Source organism: Aptenodytes patagonicus, chromosome 13 (assembly GCF_965638725.1).
Source record: "Aptenodytes patagonicus chromosome 13, bAptPat1.pri.cur, whole genome shotgun sequence".
NCBI classification, from domain to species: Eukaryota; Metazoa; Chordata; class Aves; order Sphenisciformes; family Spheniscidae; genus Aptenodytes; species Aptenodytes patagonicus.
Window position 1 is genome coordinate 3,480,002 of NC_134961.1, and position 19,556 is coordinate 3,499,557.

Here is a 19,556-nt window from a genome sequence, read left to right on the forward strand (position 1 = left end):
TTTCCATATTAAATGCATATTTATGTGTAAGCATCTTCATGTGAATCAGTGTTATGTATCTTAAGTATTCAATATAGAATTATTAATATAATCATGCATTCCTAATATAAAACACGTCCTGGTCCCAAGGCTGATGTGTAACATAAGTTGTACTGTGAATATGGTTTGAACTTCAGGCCAAGCTCTGCGATGAAAATGTAAGAGTTTTTATGTCGCAGCTATCACAACTGTGATTGCATAATTGCCAAACACACCAGAAATGGGGAACCCACGCAGAGTACAGTAAGAGACATTGGAGAACACAGTTGTGATTTGCTGAGTTTTGTGATAAGTGCAGGGTAAGATTTTGAACAAGCATGAAATTTGAGTTGGTAAATAAATTATCTGTGATTTTTAAAAAGTGTGGTGTAGTCACAATTTGTTGATTGCTTGATTTCACAGTTGCAGCTGAACTTCTTTTCAGCTTGTGGACTGTGCTATTTGTCAGTGCACTTGTGGGAGTGTTTGGTCTTTTGAACTATGTCTTACAAAATTAATACTTGAGATAGCATCTTCTTGTTTGCAGTAACTAAGATCCTTCTAAGCTGGAGAAGATATGGGCTATTACTAGAATTTACACTTACTGATTGCATATTTCTTGTGGCACAGTTGCTGTTTGGGGTCTCTTTTACATGGATTACAGATGTATTGGGGTTTCACTGCACGTCGATACTGCTGGGGAGTATCCAGGCTGCAGGGGTTTGCTCTTCAGGTGCCGTGGCTGGGATTGACCTGGGTCACCTGGAGAAGGGTCTGCTGAAGGCAAGGGCCTTCCAGGAGAAAGGGTGAGCATTGCTCGGAGCACCCTCAAACCCATGGGTCTGTCACCTTGGGGCATTTAAGAGCAAGATGAGTGATTGTCAGGTGAAATGCAAGGAGTTCCTTTTTACCTGTTAGTGAAACTCTGCTTTCAGGGAGCCAAAACATTTCTAAAATTCACATCATGTTAGATACAACACATTGGAAATTCAGGTATGCTTTTATCACTGTGTGTGGACTGATGGCTGTATTTTTCTATTTGTGTGAGGGTACATTTCAGCTGTTGAGACCAGCGAGGGAGAGCGGCTTCAAATATTTGCAAAACCATTGTTTTCACAAGGGAAACACTAAATATGTCTGTACTGCTTCTCTTCTTGATGGAAACTAGGAATGTTTTCATGCAATGGAGTCAAGTTAACATTGATGTAAGGTAGACAAGCCTCAATTCCTTAATCTTCTACTTCAGCTTTGCCAAATAAATGGCTTGGCTTTATATAAAAAGCCTATAGGAATAAAAATCTGAACATCTATTCATACTTTGAGATTTTTAACTGTTTGTTGATTTTTACACAGCGCTCTAATGCTCTTCTAAAAAGTAGCTGCATCAATGTAGGCTGGCTCATAAAGTGAGAAGCAGAATTCCCTCGATATCAACTATTGAAATGAAAGTTATTTCCTGAGGGAGCATTTCACTGATGACCACTATAATTCTGAGAAGTGGCTTAATTTTAAAGATCCTTCCTCTGATTGTCAAAGTGAAAAGATTTAACACTCTGTTCCTGAAGCTCTGGCATTGTTGGTATCCGACTGTGGCCATTGCCTGTACAGGAGCTACAATAAGAAAGTGTGACTTGCTGATTTGAGTGTCAAATACTATGTGGTAGACATCTGCTTCGTAAGGAAGTAATCTCTCTTCCTGAAGTTGCTGTTGAGTGAAATGGCTCCTGTTAAGAGAGCAGAACAAGGCCTTCACCTTGAGCAGCATTTAAAACTCATCAGCAGCGGGCCTGATAATGGCACTGGAGACTTGGTTTTGAACAAGTCAGAATTTAAATAGCCAGCAGTTGGCCTCTTTCTTTGTCGTGGCTTTCTAAGACAAAATACTGTCAACACAACTCCCTAAATTGCCGACCTAATTACGTGCTGCCAGGAAGCTGTGAGGTGGACTACACAACTAGCATTGCCTCCCTTGTCTGTGGGCTACCTGCAGGTGAGGTGACCTCCCTTGGGAAGTCGCGTGCAGCATGAGCCCTTCCCCACTTCACCAACAGACCTCTGTTTCCCAGCAGATGTCTCTGCCAGTTGTGTATTCCTCGCTTCTTCATGCAGCGCTGCTTTTGTACCCGCAGCACTGCCATCTCTGGCCAGCAAAGGGGCGAGGGGACGGGTCTGAGGCTGAGCCCCCGATGCTCCCTTTGGTGTGCAATACCGTCGCACACGCTACCAGCCACCACAGATTAAGGCCACGTAATAAGGTTTCTGCATATATGTGCGGCTCTGGCTCTCTGCTTGATTTATCACTGATGTGATCTGATGATTTCTGATTTTATACTACTATTTTTAGTCATTTTCTTCCTTTGCAAAAGGCAGTAAAGCAGGAAGCCAAGTGATCTGCATTGTGCCACTGCTTTTCAGAGGAATACTCATTCTTTCGCCTTAAGATGATTTTTTGCTAGATATTTTCCCTGTAAAGACTAGCGTGTAAGCCATTGTTGTTTGTCATAATCCTGGGTTATTACAGACCAGTTATCCTGCTTGAAACCTGGGGATAGAGGCTAGCAGAAAAAAATCCATGTGACTAATTTTTATATATAGCAGTTTCATACTCCAGTTTTCTTAGATCACTGAGGTTTAACTGTTTAACTGTTCATATTCAGAAATTCTTCTTTGAAAGCAAGCATAGAGGCTCTGGAAAAAATAGTAAAAATTATAAAAAATAGTAAAAATAGTAATACTGTGGTCAGCCTTGCTATTGAGAACTACTGGGAGTGTGGGCTATTTCTTCTTCCAGTGCACCCATCTACTTTGTAATAGTGGGATCCAAAAAAACTTTTTCTTAACCATCAGTGGAATTATCTGGTCCTTTTTATTTCTGTTTTCTAAATGTCTTTACCACATCTCCATAAAGATGGAGCTGTGAGCTGTGAAATCACTGAGGTATGGGTCTGAACTGAGCTCTGCGCGGTGAAACCATCAGAGCAAATCAGTTGCAGCACCTGGCTCTGCAAATAAGAAACCCCTTGAAATCAAGGGCAGCTCAAAGCAGCAAGTTAAGCCTGTGATTCTTTGCCAGCACCGTATTTTTTTTTTTTTTGCCTCTTGGCAGCACTGAAGTGAAAGAATGCAGTCAGCAAATTTGCATTTCAGTTTTTAAACTTAGTACCCTGGGCATTTTAATTTGTGGCAGAGTTTTTTGTAAATAGTGTATCTTAGTTATTTTAAGATGTCTTTAAAAAGACTATACGGCTATGCTGTTTGGTTTGGGGTTGGGTTTTTTTTGGCCCACTCTTATCCTGTTAAGTATTTAAGTTTGTAATGAAGCAAGAGTCATATCTGCAGTATCTGCTTTCAGTAAGTCATTGGAATTTGTACTATTTCTGAGGCCAGAAGTATGAATTTGATTCATATGAATATTCTTTTCCCTTATAAAAGCTTGCTGATTTTAGTTAGCACCCACAGAGATGTGGGGCTTCATCTTTGTGCATCGAACATTTGCGCAGCATTTAGATAGGATTGGCTGTGCACAAACGTAGATGAAAAACACAAGAAACAAGTAAACCAGAGGGATTCTTTTTCTATTATAACTGGTTTTGCTACTTTTTGTTAATATTACAGACAGAAAATGTTCAGATGGGAAGGTGACTTTCAAGTTAGTGTCCCCTCTGCCTGTTTATTTGTAGGAGGTTTAAAAGGTCAGGGTGAAATCTTGGTCCTCTTCAAGTTACTGAGAACATTCCCACAGCTTCAATAGGGCCAGGATTGTACCCACCCCTCTGAAAGCAATGGAAAATGTGAAATTGCTATGGATGTTTAGTTACTGAGCTGCATTCACTCAATAATATGTGCTTGGTTTTAAAGCATAACTGCCTCTGTGAGTCTGGTTAATAAAAATTAAAAAAAAAATTAAAATACTGTATTCAGTTTGTGTTCTCTGTTTCTCCTGCCCTGGTATGAGTTTCTAGCAACATGGGAGGGCAAGGGTTGGTGCAGAGACCACCATGTGATAGGGGGATTTGCTGTGTGCTAGGGGATGCACCTGGCAGGTTGAGTTAGGGCAGGAGAGAGACCATAGCCAGCCCTGGCCGTGCTGCTTGGCTGGGCCATCTGCAGCTGTATACTGTGGTCCACGAGCCGCAGCTTGAGGACCATGGCACGGCATCATGCTGTAGACGAAGTGCTGCCTTTGCTGTCTCTGTCTCTGGAGGCTGTTGTTCACAAGAGTAATACAAATGTACCTGAAGCGCCTGTTTTCCCCAAACTCGTGGCACTGCTTAGTTGTGCTTGTAGAAGTGCTCATATTCCTGAGCAAGGTCATTTCAATCTCTGCTGCTTTTAGTGGCTAGTAAGGCTCTTCCCTGGATCCTATAGGAAATGTCTGCTGCTGGCTTATTGGAAATAAAATAAAGCCTGCCTGAATACTCTGATGAGAGCTCACTTGTACCATGAAGGATGAGCGGCAGTGACAGTGTGCGCTAAGCCGTCTCCTCAATCAGGAGCGCGCTTTCCTCGGGGATGGCCCTGGCAGTGAGACCTCTCCTCCTCGTCCCGCTGCTGTGGCCGTTCACTCCTCTCTGGATCTGGGACTTTTCCTGCTCTCAGCCCTTCAGACCTTCTGATGCACAGGGAGAGCCTCAGGTGAGATGGCTTCTGATGCAGGAGCAGCTAAAAGGTGCTTCAGAGACAGGGAGAGTGAAGAGCCCTTGGGTCCCTGCACACAAATGTCATTGTTCGATCTCTTCAGCAGACAAGACAGGATATACTGCAGTACATTTATCTGAAATGCTGTTCTTCCCTGAGAATACTTAGGGTAATATTAATTTTTAATATTGTTGTCTCCATGTCTCTTTCTTCTCCAAATGGTTAATTGATTTCTAGTTTTCTGTTTCTTTGATTACTTTTAGGTTGCAAAATGGACAGGACTGAATAAGAAGACTGAGCCATATTTGCAGAAGACTTAATCTTTCAATCAGTTTCCTCTGAATTAGACCAAAACAGCAGTGGCAAATCCAGGAATCCTATTAAAGATGACCTACATAGTGGGAATAAAATTGGGCTTGTACCTTCTTTTGCTTCCTAATTTTCTGTCAAGAAATCTGTGAATGTTTTCCTTAAAGTCCATTCATTTTTATTGCTGCTAAAAACTTCATTCCTGCCTGGGCTGGGTGGCATGCTCTTGGATGGAGAACTAGGAGCAGGAGGGCATCCTGAGCCAAGAGGGTAGTGAAAGGTGAGCCAGTGCGATGTGATGGGGATTTAGCACTTGGCTGTAATTAAAAAGGTTCGTCAATAGAGCTTTAGCAGAGTGGTTCCAGCAAAACCCTGCGAGGAGATGGAGATTATACCAGGAAAATAGCTCTTTTGTTGGTGTAGCTTCGATCAGTCCTCCAAATGGAGCAAGTTAAACTGCTGCTTCTCTAGGTCTGTTGCTCAGAGTAGCTGTGTCAGTTAGGATTTTTTTTTCCTTTTTACTTATTCTGAAATTACATTGTTATTCTGGAAAATGTGTCAAGAATAAACCTGAAAATTTACAAAGCAGGTTGCTTTATAAATTTCTCAAAATCCGTAAAACAGATTGCTGGGTATTTGTGAGTGACTAAGGGATTTCAATGTTTAAGAAAAGATGCTTACTTAAAAATCCAAAACCTTGTACAGTCTTAAAATTTAATTAAAAAGTACACGTTTAGCCTCTGAGATGACTCCTTTATAGTGGAAGAAAGGTATTGGTGTTTCTGGTATTTCTAGAAAATACTGCTGCAAAACAACCATAAGGTGGAAGAAAACCCCACATTGCAATAAATTTGGGCAGGAAGGAAAAGAAAGTTAAAAGCCCAGTTAAAGATTAAAGGCACTGCAGAACACCGAGTGCAGGAAAATGAGACGTGGCTAAAATGGGTTTGATGGTTTCTATAAATACAGGTATGTAGGAATGAAAACTGACTCATTGTTCAGATGAATTTACTGAATAGTTTTAAAAGTCTGCAAGAATAATAAATGATGTAGCCTTTCAGTTGTCTACAGAGAGAAGATCCAGTTCACAAACATAATGATGGCTCCAGTGTCACTGCTAATTATTCCAGTAAAAGTAATAGGAAATGTGCACAGGGCTTATCCTGAGAGTGCAGTCAAACACTGTGCATATTGTTTCATGTGCAGAATTTTAACAAAATAATCTTACTGTGCATTTAAATGCATTCGTTTCCCTGGGAATCTTATCCAAAAATGATTTTCACCAGAGTCTGTCTCTCTTAGAGTACAATGAGGCTTTACTTTGTTAAATTAAACGTGCCATGCCCTCTTGAGTGGCATTATTCGCAGAGAGCAACCCTTTCCCCCGTGCAGAGTACAGAGGAGGGTGAGAGAAGGCTTTTCTTCCCCAGTATTCGTACTTTCAGAAAGAGGAGATTTCAGCCAGCTGATGTGCATGTGCTGGTGAATCTGTTAGAGTTGGACCTAAGGAGCATTCTGCAAACAGACGGAGAGGAAGAGAGGCAGGGCCAGGAGCAGAGCAGCCCTGTGAGCCCCTCATAGCCCTGAGTTACCTCCTGTGGGCTCCTCTTGTTCTATAAACATCTTAAAGGTAGATTAAAGCCTTCTCGGCTTTATTTCCTGCTCTCTCTTCCTCTGCAGCTCTGAATCCAGGGCTGCTCCTGGCCCCAGTCGTGCTCTTGCTGCTCAGCTGACAGGTTTGCGTTTTAATTGCTGGACTGGTTGATGCAGATGACTCTCTTGTTTTAGCTTCCTTGATGTTTAGGAGCAATGTAATGAGACTCGAATTTTTGGGGTCGTAAGGCCAGAATAGGACTTGTTCTGAAGCTAGTGAGATAGCTTTAGTATCCTACACCATTGGAAGCATGGTGGGACTGCGCTTTAGACTTGGTTTGCTGTGGAGAGGATGTATGTGGTTAACAGAGCAAATGTTTTCTGAGCCTGATGGATTTTTCCACAAGTTTGTGTCAGGGGTGTTACTAGAACCAGCTCAGTTTCTGAGTCTAGGAATATGGGTTATGGGTCATTATTGTGTATGGGTATGCGTTAGTGTTTTGTGCAGAAAAACTCTCGTGACCACGTATAGCACAAGGACCAAGCTTGCTTAAGTACACTCAGAGATTTGAAGGTGCTATTCACTTTCCAGGGACCCTGTTTAGTTTAAATATTTCATGAAAGCAGCTGTGACTACAGCTCTTATCAAGAGTAATGTGTAATATCAATTCATTACAGTGGAGATAAATTGAATGTTTCACACGTTTTACTTTTCTTTGCTGTGCATGCTAGTATCCAATGCAGAGAATGACTAAAGCTCCCAGGTCAAAAGTGACATTTTACAGAAATAATAACCTGAAATTAGGTATTTTTCTGTTGTGTTTTCATCATGAAATGAGTGTATCTGTAAAAATCTTTCCTTCAGCCCAGTGTTCTATGCAGGAGTCCGCACTACTATGTGCACAGTTGCCACTTTGCTGTTGCTAATGAGAGTTAGCAGCAATGATCCCTTCCCTCCCTTCTTTGCCAAGAGCAGCTAGCCAAGCTTTTTCTTGCTAGGTATAAATTTGTTAAATTCTGCTGTGAGAATCTCCTCCTCCGCCTGTTTCCCTCCTCCTTCCCTCGGCTCCCGCATACCACAGAGCCCTTCTCGAGTTTGCTGCTGGGGCAGGTCACCGTCTTTGGGTGCAGAGGTCGCTCTCAGCTGCCCGGAGTTGTGGATGAGTTTTCCACAAGACTTGCACGTTTCTGCAGAACTTACCCACCATGTGAATTATAGGTGAAGCTTTCTAAAAATGTGCAAATAGAAGAATTGGTCTGAAGGTTTCTGACATATGTATTTGTAAATATATGACCGTAGAAATAGAATTTGTCTTCTCTGACATCAAATTAACAGGAATCAAAATTCAACCTGGCATGAGGAATAACAGTGTTGCTGAAGATGATAGAGTTGCACTGGATTACATAACTCATGTTGGAACATAGTTTATGTATTAATAATACATTAAATATAGCTAACACTTTCTCATATAAAATAGTCTCTTCAGCTTGATTAAATGCTATTGTACTAATTGCAGTACTTAAAAATTCTTGTTTCCTATTTTGTAATTTATATGCTCTCAATTTTTCTTTTTTTGTGAGGAGAGGAAAAGTCATATAGGGCAAACACATTTTACATTTATTCCTCATCCGTGCCTTCTTCTCTGCTTCTTCCCTATTCAGAAGTTTATAGAGTTTGAAGATGCACTGGAGCAGGAGAAGAAAGAACTACAAATCCAAGTGGAACACCTTGAATTTCAGACTCGACAGCTGGAGCTGAAGACCAAAAACTATGCAGATCAGAGTAAGCAAAGTTGTACACCAGACATGATTATACGCTTTGCCTTCCACACACATATATTGCTACTTTGAAAATACTTTTCATACTTTTTGTTTGTTTTAATGTAATTTACGCAAAGCCTGAAATGTCTGGTTATCCCTTACTTTGGTATAAAATTCTGAGCCTTCTAAAGGGTGGGATGTATCCACACTAATTTAGTAGAGGCTTCATTGCTTCTCTTGTGTGGGGCATGCTCAGTCTCTCCTGATGCAAGATTTGGGTGATTGGTGAAGCTTCGGAACCTGGTTTCCAGTTTCTCCTTACCCCTGAATAGAACCTCCCATTTTTTTTCTCATATGAACAATAACATTTATTTGTTTGTTTGTTTGTTTGTTTGTTTATTTTTACAAATACTTCCTTAACATGCACAGCCGTGTTTTGTTGGCTGAAGTTCCCCTCAGAATTCATTGGTGTTTTGTCCAGTCCTCCTGCTCCTCAAATAGCCAGAGGCGCCCGTCCCAGAGGATAATTTAAATTGTTGTCAGACTAGGACACTTACGGGGCACCAGGCTACTGCTGAAGAACTCTGCTTCTAAGGTCTTATTGCATTATTTGGTCTGTTCATTTTGGGAACATGCAGATACTCATGAATTGAGTTTGTAATGAAGACCAGATCCCACAACGTGCATTATTCTGTTTTGGTTTGTTTTGTTCAGTAGGTATAAATTAATTTCTAACAAAATATGCTTTGAGACTTCTAGTTTCTTTTGAGAGCCTGATGTGTGTTGGCTGATGGTTGGAATCTTCTCTTGGTAGTTTCACGACTGGAGGAACGTGAATCAGAAATGAAGAAAGAGTATAATGCGCTACATCAGCGTCACACAGAGGTAGGATGTCATCTCATTATTTCTAAATAAATAAACTGTTAGCCTATAGGTAAAGTCATGTCAAAGAATTCAGCTTTACAACACTAGTGATGACTAGAGCTTCTGAACCTTGGGAACATCAGAAATATCTGAATGGAGGGTGTAAAGAGAATGGAGCCAGGCTCTTTTCAGTGGTGCCCAGTGACAAGACCAGAGGTAACTGGCACAAACTGGAACACGGAAGGCTCCCTCTGAACATGAGTAAAAACTTCTTTACTGTGAGGATGACGAGCACTGGCACAGGTTGCCCAGAAACGTGGTGGAGTCTCCATCCTTGGAGCTATTCAAAAGCCACCTGGACATGGTCCTGGGCAACCTACTCTAGGTGGCCCTGTTTGAACAGGGATGTTGGACCCGATGGACCCCAGGGGGTTCCTTCCAACCTCAACTGTTCTGTGATTCTGTGAACAGTGCCCCACTACCTCATCTCCTACTGCCAATGAGCCTCCAGGAGACGTCTTACATGATTTTTGGATATGCTCTTTCATGGCTCTTCTGTTACAAGATTAAGCTTAAGTCATTTCTGACACTATTTGCTGTCAGATTTGCTGTCAGATTGGTCCATTCACTTACATCATCAGCTTAGAAGACAAGAGCAAAGACAAGGAGGTGTGCAAAAAAAGAAAGGGAATTGGAAATGGATGCTGGAGAAGATCAAACAAAAGCAGAAAATGAATCTTTTCTTCTCCTCTGTTTGGCTCATGGATTTTTCTCTCCTCACAGATGATCCAGACCTATGTGGAACACATTGAGCGATCCAAGATGCAGCAAGTTGGAGGAAATAATCAAACTGAGGGCAGTCTACCTGGGAGAAGGTAGGGCCATAACCTCTCCATGTAATGTATGCCATCTGGGAACTTACAAACTGGGTGCACTTATTTGAGAGAGAAACCAGAAGCAGGATCTTTCCCTGTGGGCATGGGTTGTAGTTGAAGCTTTTTTGTAATGGGTTGTGGGCGAGTTATGGGTGCGTTTTCTAAGGCTTGACAACGAGGAACTTTGTGTTCTGTTACAAAGCTTAGGCTTTGTCACGCTGCTATTGATGGGGGGCCTCTGGAAAAATACATTTGTATTCTCAGCATGTGAAAGGTTTATCTATAAAATGGATGGAGGTGTCAAATAAAGTATTTGTGTGTGTGTGTATTTGTATGTGTGATAGCCAGCAAAACCGTAGCAATTAAATGCGTTAGCCATTATAGGATTTTTTTTTTCCCCCCTGTTCCTTCAAGGGGAGCTTTCTGTAAGTCAGTCACCCAATAGACCTACTTATGCCCAAGAAATTGATTTTCCTCCCTCCCCGCCCCCCCGTTTTCAGACCACCAAACCAGTAAGAACCAGCTTTTGCTTAAAGAAGGCAGTGGTGGGAAAGAAGTTCAGTGTATACAAGAACTAGTCTTCTGTAGTCTTAGTCTTAGAACAAATTTAAAGCACAGAAGTTGTAGTTATATTGATTTCAGTACAGATACATCTGGTTTTAACCGGTATGTGAAGGAACCAAATGCTTTCTCTCTGATGATACTATATAGCGGTAACATTGCCCACAGGGTGAGAAGTAGAAGAGATGTTCCATAAATACTGGTTAGAGAAGTAATAGATCACATAACACATTATCTACTCAGATTAAGCATAATCTATTAAGTCACTCAGCCATAAAAAAGATGTTTTCTGTGGCAATTTTTATGCATGGCAGATTACTCTTTACGTTAATCATCACATGCTAATGAGGTGATTTACACTATAGTGACACTGGCTAACCCAGGAGGTTTTAAACTAAAACAGTGTTTTCCAGGGGAACATTATTGACCAAGTAATATGCTGCAGGCGATTAAATCTTTTTGATGTCCTTGCCTGTCTTTTTGCAACTTTTTAATTTCTCCTGGCCTTGAGGAATGTTAAAAGGTTTTGCGCACATGCTGACCACGAGCCGTGGGAGCTGTTGGTCTGAGAAATAGACAGAGACAGTACCAGCTGCACAGGAATACTCGGAAAAGAGTGCCTGCTAGGTGCATCCTCCCTCGTTTCTTACAAAATATGTCTGTCTGATCTTGGTTAATATCTGTGAACTTCAGCTGGTTAATACCACTGAACTTCGCTCAAAAACCAAATCTTTGGGAAGTATTAGGCTAAGAAAAGGAGTGGGGATGGCATGTCAGACTATACACATAAGGCAGCATGGGCAAAGACACGGAGATGAAAATACTGGGAAAACAGATAAATGGAAAGCCTTGAAGGTTTTTGAAGTATCATCTGGTAGGAATGACGAAATGCAAAAGAAGAGCATTGAGCAAAATTTGGGGATGAAGAAAGAGCAAAATTATATGAAATTAAGAATAAAGAAATACATTAAGAATAAAGGAAGAATAAGTGAGGATATTTTAGTAACTTGTATTTAGGTCTGTAACACTTAAATACCAGAATGTCAGTTGGTTTTGGGGTAGTGTAAAAGAAAGGAAATTTCAGGTCTTGGCATAGCACATGTAAATACCCCCTGTCTGCTATGGCGTCCTGTTGCTGCATTGGACTGCTCTGGAAAAGACTGAATTCAAATTGCCAAAGTTTTGACTGTGTATTGTAAGAAAGAAAAAGGGAGAGAAAAAGAGACCCAACCCCACCTTGTCAATGAAAGAGGCTTGAAGGATGGAAAGGGAGTAGTGTAAGACATGAACCTTCAGAAACTTCGGTAACTAGCCTGGGACTCCTGCCAGATTCCCTGCAGCCTTAGAGTCATACAATATCCTGAGCTGGAAGAGACCCACAAGGATCATTGAGTCCAACTCCTGACCCCACACAGGGCAACCTAAAGGTTAAACCATATATCTAAGAGCATTGTCCAAACACTTCTTGAACACCGACAGGTTTGGAGGCGTGACCACTTCCCTGGGGAGCTTGTTCCTGTGCTTGACCACTCTCTCAATGAAGAATTTTTTCTAATACTGTCTATTTGCTATTTCATTACATCCCATAATAATTAAAGATACTTCTGTAGCCGTGGCTACAAGAATAACTTGCAGCTGGAAGATACTGGTATCTCAAAGAAAGATCCTTTATTTATTCTGAATCAGTTGATAAGATTTTTATACTCTCATTTGTAAGGCTACCAAAGCCTTACATAAAGGAAGGAAAGACACAGTTATATGTGAATCAAGGGGGACTATTTACCCTTCCTCTTCTGACAGTCAAATAGTCCTTTCAGGAAAGAATATCTTAGAGTATTTCTTCGAGAGAGGAGTAACTAAAGGCTGTTGTAGTTGTTGAGTGGGCTGTATAGTGAGTTACCTCTATGCTCTATTTTCTGCAAAACAGTAAATTAATCTCACAACAGAGAGCTGTTTAGGAGAATAAAAATAATTACAGAATACAGTGTTTGGGGTCTGGCTAAAATTGGATTGTCTAAAATGGAAAAATCTATTGGGGAAAAAAAAATCAAAAGATAGATGGCAGCCTTCCTAGGCAAAAGAGACAGGCATGAGGGGTGTAGAAAGCAAGAGAAGACGTGGTGTAAAAAGAACCAGTGACTTGTAGGTGTTCTTCTATTCATAAAATCTGCCTTATCAGACTATTTTTCTTCCTGCTCCTCTCCCCCTCGCAGTCTGGAAGTCCACAGTGGGCTGCCAGAACATGGTCTGATCCTAGTGTTACAGCTGAAATGGGTTAAGCGTGTTAGGCTTGTTTCCCTCCCCACTTACCCTTCTGTAAATAAGAATATATCTGTGGAAGTACTTACACAGTAAAATATAAAAGTACCATAGACAAAAGCATGCTTAGGGCCTCTCTCTTTTAAAGGGTGGTTCATATATGGACCTGCCAAATTTGGGTTGGACTGCATGGTAGAAATTGATTTTAATGAGATTTCCCTTCCCCAACTTTCAAACAAGCTAATATTGTGTCTTTATGTTATCATTCTGTGAAAGAGATGCACAGTGAAAAGTGTTACTGGTTATATCTGCAAGACTGCCATTCTCTGGGGTGAAGGGCAAAATTTTAGTCAAGAATTGCCTCTTCATATTAGAGAAATTAGTCTTTTACCCTTTTAAGTGAGGCATATTGCTAGTCTCCTTGGAGAGAAAAAAAGAGAAACACTTTATGTCTATGAAAGCCCCTGATGGGTCTATGATCTGAGTCTGTAGGAACCACCAGTGGGAAATGGGACTTTTTCCTTCATTTCAAGCTTTGCACTGTTTGCGTGTGTGCGTGTGTATGTAGCTCTGCGTTTGTATATGCTTGTGCACAAGCACTTGGGTCAGATGTGTGTTTTTGTGTCACTGCACAGCTGGGTGGGGGTGAACACCAGTGTTTGCGTATCTTGGTGCACTGATGTGCACTGGGGGGGGACATGGGCATAATTTCTCATGGCCTGTCACACAAATTTGAGTGCATTTGTTTTCATCTGTGGATGCGCTTGGGTGTGCTAGACTGCATAGGGATGCATATTTGCCCAAGACCGTAAGTACACCAAGTATGTTTGCCTGTCACTTGAGAGAAGTTTGTGCAAGAACTGTTGCGGGGGGTGCGTATCTATGGCCATCCAAGACGGGTAATGAGTACAGCGCACACTTCCACGTGGTGTGGATTACAGTGCATGCGTACTCCGTGTCTGTTGTAGGGCTGCATGTTTGCATGACCTTTGCTCTCTAATGGTTGTTTTTTTGTCTCGCTTTTTGTGCGATTGCTGCTCTGTTTTGGCTGTTATGTTTGTCACTGCAGTCATCGCCAGTCATGGAGGAAAAGGTAAATCCTATTGCTGCATCTTAACTTTGTTAATCCTAGTTTTGGAGGTTGCTGTTGAGTGGCAATAGTGTGATGCTGGGAATGTACTGTACCGGCATGTTTGCCCTCTTTGTCTACTGGCACCTGTGTTAAACTTGCTCATTCGGGTGAGGCAGAGGGAGCCACCAAGCTGCTGGGATATCACGTCAGGAAGAAGCTTGTGTACTCAAACGCAGAAGACGCAGAAGTTCAGTCCCAAAACAGGATCAGTCCTCTGTGATGGGACATTTACACTTCATGTCCCAGAATGTTTTAAAAAGTCATCTTTTCTCCCTTATTTTACTGTAGAGTACAAGGCATGCATATTTTCTGAGCGGGGCAGAAAATGCGTGTCACTGTTAGTAGCTCTCTGAAGGCACTTCTGACTTTGGGCTGGGCAGTGAGTTCGGCACCCAGAGCCTGCAAAGAGAGCAGTTCTCATCTTTAAATGCTGGCAAACAAATCATAGTTTTGTTATGTTTTGTAAGCTTTAGGATGTTACTTGTAGAGCATCCTGATCCCAAGTTTTGGCTACTGCAAACCTTTATTGAGGAGGTTGCTGTTTATCTTGTAACTAATGCAAGGTGGAACTAACCAAGTGTTGAGTCACCCTGTACTGGAAAGAATTGGGTGCATGAAGGTTACTCCAGCACTCAAAATTTAGACCAGCCCTGAGGATACTCTAAAGTTCTTTGAAGACTGGTAGTCAACCCCAGGACTGCAAAGCTAAAGCTAGCTCTTCTGTAGTGTTTGCTCTTTCCCCTTCCCTGGGAGGTTCAGAAGAGGCTGGAAGGTGTTTCCAAAGAAACTCAGCAAGGAAATTTCCTAACAATCTACGTTAAAATCTTTTCCTGAAGATCCTACAGCTTCTGATGCTACGGAGACTTCGTACTTCTGTTCTCTGTTTAGCAGGGACCGTGAAGTTCACACGTTCCCTTTACATTCAATGGGGTGCTGTATCTCCTTGCATGTTAAATGTGTATGTGTTTGTATATGAACATAGAATTAAGCTATGGGTTCCCAAAAGAAGTCTGATAGAGATTACCTAAAGAGGAAGTACAATTTAATGTCTCTCTCAGCATACGTTTGGGATGTCTCATATTTCTCAGCGCTGCCAGTGAGTTATGTCAGGCCATCCCAGCAAGTCACAAAAGCGTTTATATTATAGCATGTTGTTAGATACTCTGGCTGCACCACTTGTTTTGCAAGGAATGTTTTGCAGTTGCAGGAAATTTTCTCTAGCTACGTACACCTGTGAAGCATGACTCCCTTAAGCCCATCATTCTAACCTGAAGAAGAGGAAAGATATGAAACTAATGGTTAAAGCAGCTCAAAAAATGGCCTATTTTTTTTTCCTCCCTGAAAAGAATGATTCTTTTGCAGTAGACTCTTTGGGACCCTTGAGTTATTTCTTTAATTGTAAAACTAGGAATTTTCTGTCTTTGTGGCGTAAAGTTCTAATTTCTGGTTTTGAATCTCTTCATCATCTCTTATATATAACTGACAATACTTCTTATGGTGCTTAGATCACTGCAGTGCCAGGGGTGAAGATTTCGTATTAGGGGAAAAATTTCCCTAGTGTGTTATTTAGAAACTTAAAACACAGCTGTTAGAAACTTTCAGGGTCTTGGAATGATAGCAGTAGGATAAGGAGAGGTAAATGCAGGAAGACGGACAGAGGTAGATGTACTTTGGCATCATGACCTATTAGGAGCAGGTGTAAATGGCAGGATAGGGGTCATAAATCGGTATTTAGACAAACAGCAGTGGGATGTTTTGTATAAACCTTCAGTGATTGTTAATATTTAAAAGTAACAAGCACCAAGATGCCTTTTGAGTGGAAAGGCTACAAGGAAACTGATAATCCCTATCATATATGAATCTGGTTTTGAATCTGTTGAAAGATGCTTGCATCTTCTCTATAAAAGAAAGTAAGGTTAATCAGGTTGTGTCAATGATCTGTATTCCTCTAAAATCTGGTTACGTGCTGCCTTTCTAAGAGGGTTTGTGTATGAAACTTCCATGTATGAGTCTTTAGCATCTTCAGGAGAGGATTTTAATGCGGATCCTTAGGAAAAGTGCATCCCAAATCTCCTTGCTGGGCCACACTGGAAACACCTTTCTGCCCCTTCTGCCTATCCAAGATAGGCCACAGTAAGCGATTATTCCTCAGCACGAGTGACACTGATACAGCAGTGTGGCACGCTGTGTTGGCCAGGCAGTGCTGAGAATAGGAAGGTTGGCCGTTGTGGTTTTCTCCACAAACATTGTCTCCTCTGCTAGACGCTCCACCTCCTTCCTTCATAAATGAGCTGGTTCATGCACCATCTCCTGTGTTAGTGTGTTTGCATATGTCCCGGGGGGCCTTAGGTCCTGCTGCAGTCGTTTTGCCCACAGTCACAGGTGAGGTGGTTGTGATGGTTGCCTAGCCTGGTCATCAGACCAGTACTGGTGATCATTAAAGAAAGGCACATGAAGGTCTACTGTTATTAATACTGGTGTACAGAAGGGCGGATTTCATCACCCCGCACCAATAAGCGGAAGCCCCATACAGGAGTAGGTGAAGTACCATCATTGAACCCCTTTGTGGGTGCATGTCGCACAGAGGATCAGCTTAGTTCATCTCTGCAGGGCTACTGGAGTCCAGCTAGTGGAGGCTGCTGGGGTTATCACCTCCATGGATGTGTGCTCTGTCCCTGCAGGCCTGCTTCTCTGGCACGAAAACAGTTGCCGGTTTCGGCATGCTGCTGCAGCCTTTCCCACCTCCACTGCTTGCTCTAGATTTTCTCCCACTGGAACTTGGTCTCAAAACCTGTGCCAGGTTTTATATTCAGAATCAAACCCGCAGCTAGCTACTCACCTGCAATTGCCAGAAAGAAGAGGATGAAGAAAACATAATTACAGACATCTGGCAATATGAATGATGCATTCATTTATACCTTTGTTTAATTTCTGAATTTTGAGTGCATTGTAATGTGGATATGGAGAGGGGATCAGAGAGTACAAGTATTATTTTTCCTGCTTAATATTGGAAGTGATCCAAAAACCTCTGATTTCTGCTGTTGGAGCTAACCAGATTTGGGGTGGAATGTACAGAAGTGCCATGTAGATGACTCTTACTTAAAAGCCTTTCCTGACCCAGTGATAACATCTCTAGGATCTATGGAAGCTTTTTTTTTTTTTTGCTGTGAGAGTTGTTTGCTGTGGCTTGTTTTCCCACAGTACCTTTGTTTCTCAGAAGATACACTGACTTAAATTGGCTGATGGTTCCCTGCACTTTTGCATCCCCCCAAAATGTTTCATACTGAAGTCAGTTGTGTCTGTTGTGGTCACTTGACCCCCTCCCTCTTAGAGTCTGCCCAGGAAGATGTCTGGCTCTAGCAGTAGACACCATGGGTCTGACTAGACAACACCATGGAAGTGTGGGAGTTGGGAGTTCATACAGCTGCTACGTGAGGGGAAGGAGTGCAATTCAATTTCTAGTGACTAATATTTCACATAAACTAGTGTGCTGTTTCTTTTCTATAAGAATCTTACAAATGGCTAACAGATTGGTTTCCCTTCTCTCTCTGTTTCTCTGTTTAGCAGGAAGGAACGTCCTAACTCTCTGAATGTCTTCCCCCTCACGGATGGCATGGTACGTGGGCAGATAGGGGCCAAGATCGTCCCAACACTGGACCACTGGCACCTGAGTGACCTCGGCCAGCTGCAGTCCAACTCCAGCTACAAGGTTTTATAGACCATCACAGAGCAAGGGTTTCCCACTCTCCCACCGTCAATAGCATCCCACGTTTTCATTAAGATGGAGACCAATATGTGTCCATAACCCTTTGCAGCCTCTCCCTGCTGTGTGTCTGCTCCTTTGGTAGCTGTGCTGTAGGTGGGAGGATATTCTTTTGCAGATCTGGCATATGGCGCGGGAGGGATTTGACACAACTCCTCAGTTGTGCTCAGACAATGCTTCTTGTCTCAGTGATAATCTCCTTTACTTGGCTGGCCCCAAGTTGAAAGGAATGTATGGGGAGGTAGTTAGGGATTTAGGGAAGATAAATCCTTCACTTTTTTTATAGCTTATTTGGAGAGGAAATGGTGGAACCTGTCCCCTCTCTCCCCCTTGATAAGAGCAGTGCTTTTGCACCTCAGCTGGGACCAGGCATTGGGTTGTGCTTGCTCTCCAGTGTTTATCCTTTTTGACTGATCGCTGTTCTGGCCTTCCTGTCTTCAGTAAAAAGGGCTCCTGATCCTCTCTGGATGCCCAAGTCTTGCACTGTGCTTCAAGGTCTTCAGTTCCTCATATATCTAGTCATTGCTCTAGACTTGCGTTGTCTACCTTCAATACACTTGTCACCTTCAATGTGCTGCCTTCTGCACTGGGGCTTGCCAAAAACCTCACAGCATTGCAACTGCGCTGAAGCAGCTGCATGGTTCTGCCTGTTGCTTGTGGTGCTCTGCTCTGCCATTCAGAGACTGGTCTGAGCCCAAAGACCCAGATGTTGTACTCTTAGCTGACAGCTCACTGTAATTGTTTACAGTTTAGACTACACATGGTGACCCACACTTCCCATGAGCTGTACCTGTAGACTTCTCAAAGTCTTTGTGCTCAGGATCCCACCAAATTCCTCTCTTTGAATGATGTTCCACAAATGCCTGGTGACAGGCCTGAGAGCCCGTGGTGTATCTACCCAGCATGGCTTACAGTATGTCCACCAGTATCTCACAGAGCTTCTGGTCTGCTTTAAAAGTGTCTGATAGAATTTACTTTCTCTCTGCCTGGAATTTGTAGAACATCAGGTGTTTTATATGTCACATCTAAGGACTGGTCTCCTTTTGAGAAGTTGTAATTCACTAATCCTGTAAAATACATTGAGGCAGTAAAGGCAAAGAGGAGGAAAAACAGCAAAGAAATTAAAAATCCAGCTTGTTGTTGTACCCATTCTGCATGTCTCCAGATGATATTAATGGTACTTTGGCCTGAGGGACTCTGCAGGAGTGGCCTCCTTGATGCATAGCACAAGAAATTTAGACAAATTCAAAATTTATGCAGAAAACAAAGCAGCAACTTCCCTTTTTTAACACTACTTTTGTAAAGTAGCCAGTCCTAGCACAGCACAAACCTTAGCACTTCGTCAGCCCTCTGCTGTCATGGAAGTTGGAAATCCAAAAGCAAGATCTTTGGATAGGATGGAGACTGTTCTTGGAACCCAACTCTTGCTGTAGTGTTAGAGGCACAGAAGTTTGGGAAACGTAGCAACTTGCGGAATGCCAGTTGGGTCCTACAGTCATTCCTGGAGAGCTTTGCCTGGAATTATGGAATAGCAATGCCACAGTGCAATAACGTAATTAAGGATGGTGGAAATGAAGACAGAGCATGAATGTGTTTCTTCAGACTAGTGCTATGCTGACACAACACTGCTGCAAGGACACAGACAGCAACCAAAATGCACAGAGACCAACCCGCTTCTGGTTCTGGAACCAGTTTGTTCCTTGGGATCTCCAGGTAGTGCTGCACGCTATGGTGTGAACATGCCCTCGAGCTCTCTAGCGATCAGGCGTGTGTGACAGGGGTT

The 19,556-nt window shown here is 42.3% G+C and overlaps 1 protein-coding gene across 29 annotated transcripts in view; it reads left to right on the forward strand.

Annotated features, from left to right (window-relative positions):
* Positions 1 to 19,556, forward strand: part of MAPK8IP3 (mitogen-activated protein kinase 8 interacting protein 3) — a 78,252-nt gene that overhangs the window by 16,290 nt on the left and 42,406 nt on the right. For 13 of the 29 annotated variants that reach the window (XM_076351460.1, XM_076351471.1, XM_076351462.1 and 10 more), the window contains exons 2-6: positions 8,221 to 8,341; positions 9,134 to 9,204; positions 9,967 to 10,058; positions 13,948 to 13,971; positions 17,575 to 17,719. In XM_076351460.1, coding sequence (XP_076207575.1) covers positions 8,221 to 8,341; positions 9,134 to 9,204; positions 9,967 to 10,058; positions 13,948 to 13,971; positions 17,575 to 17,719 — 453 coding nt within the window. The remainder of the gene's footprint in view (positions 1 to 8,220; positions 8,342 to 9,133; positions 9,205 to 9,966; positions 10,059 to 13,947; positions 13,972 to 17,574; positions 17,720 to 19,556) is intronic. The other 16 variants (XM_076351481.1, XM_076351482.1, XM_076351484.1 and 13 more) reach the window with 6 other exon arrangements.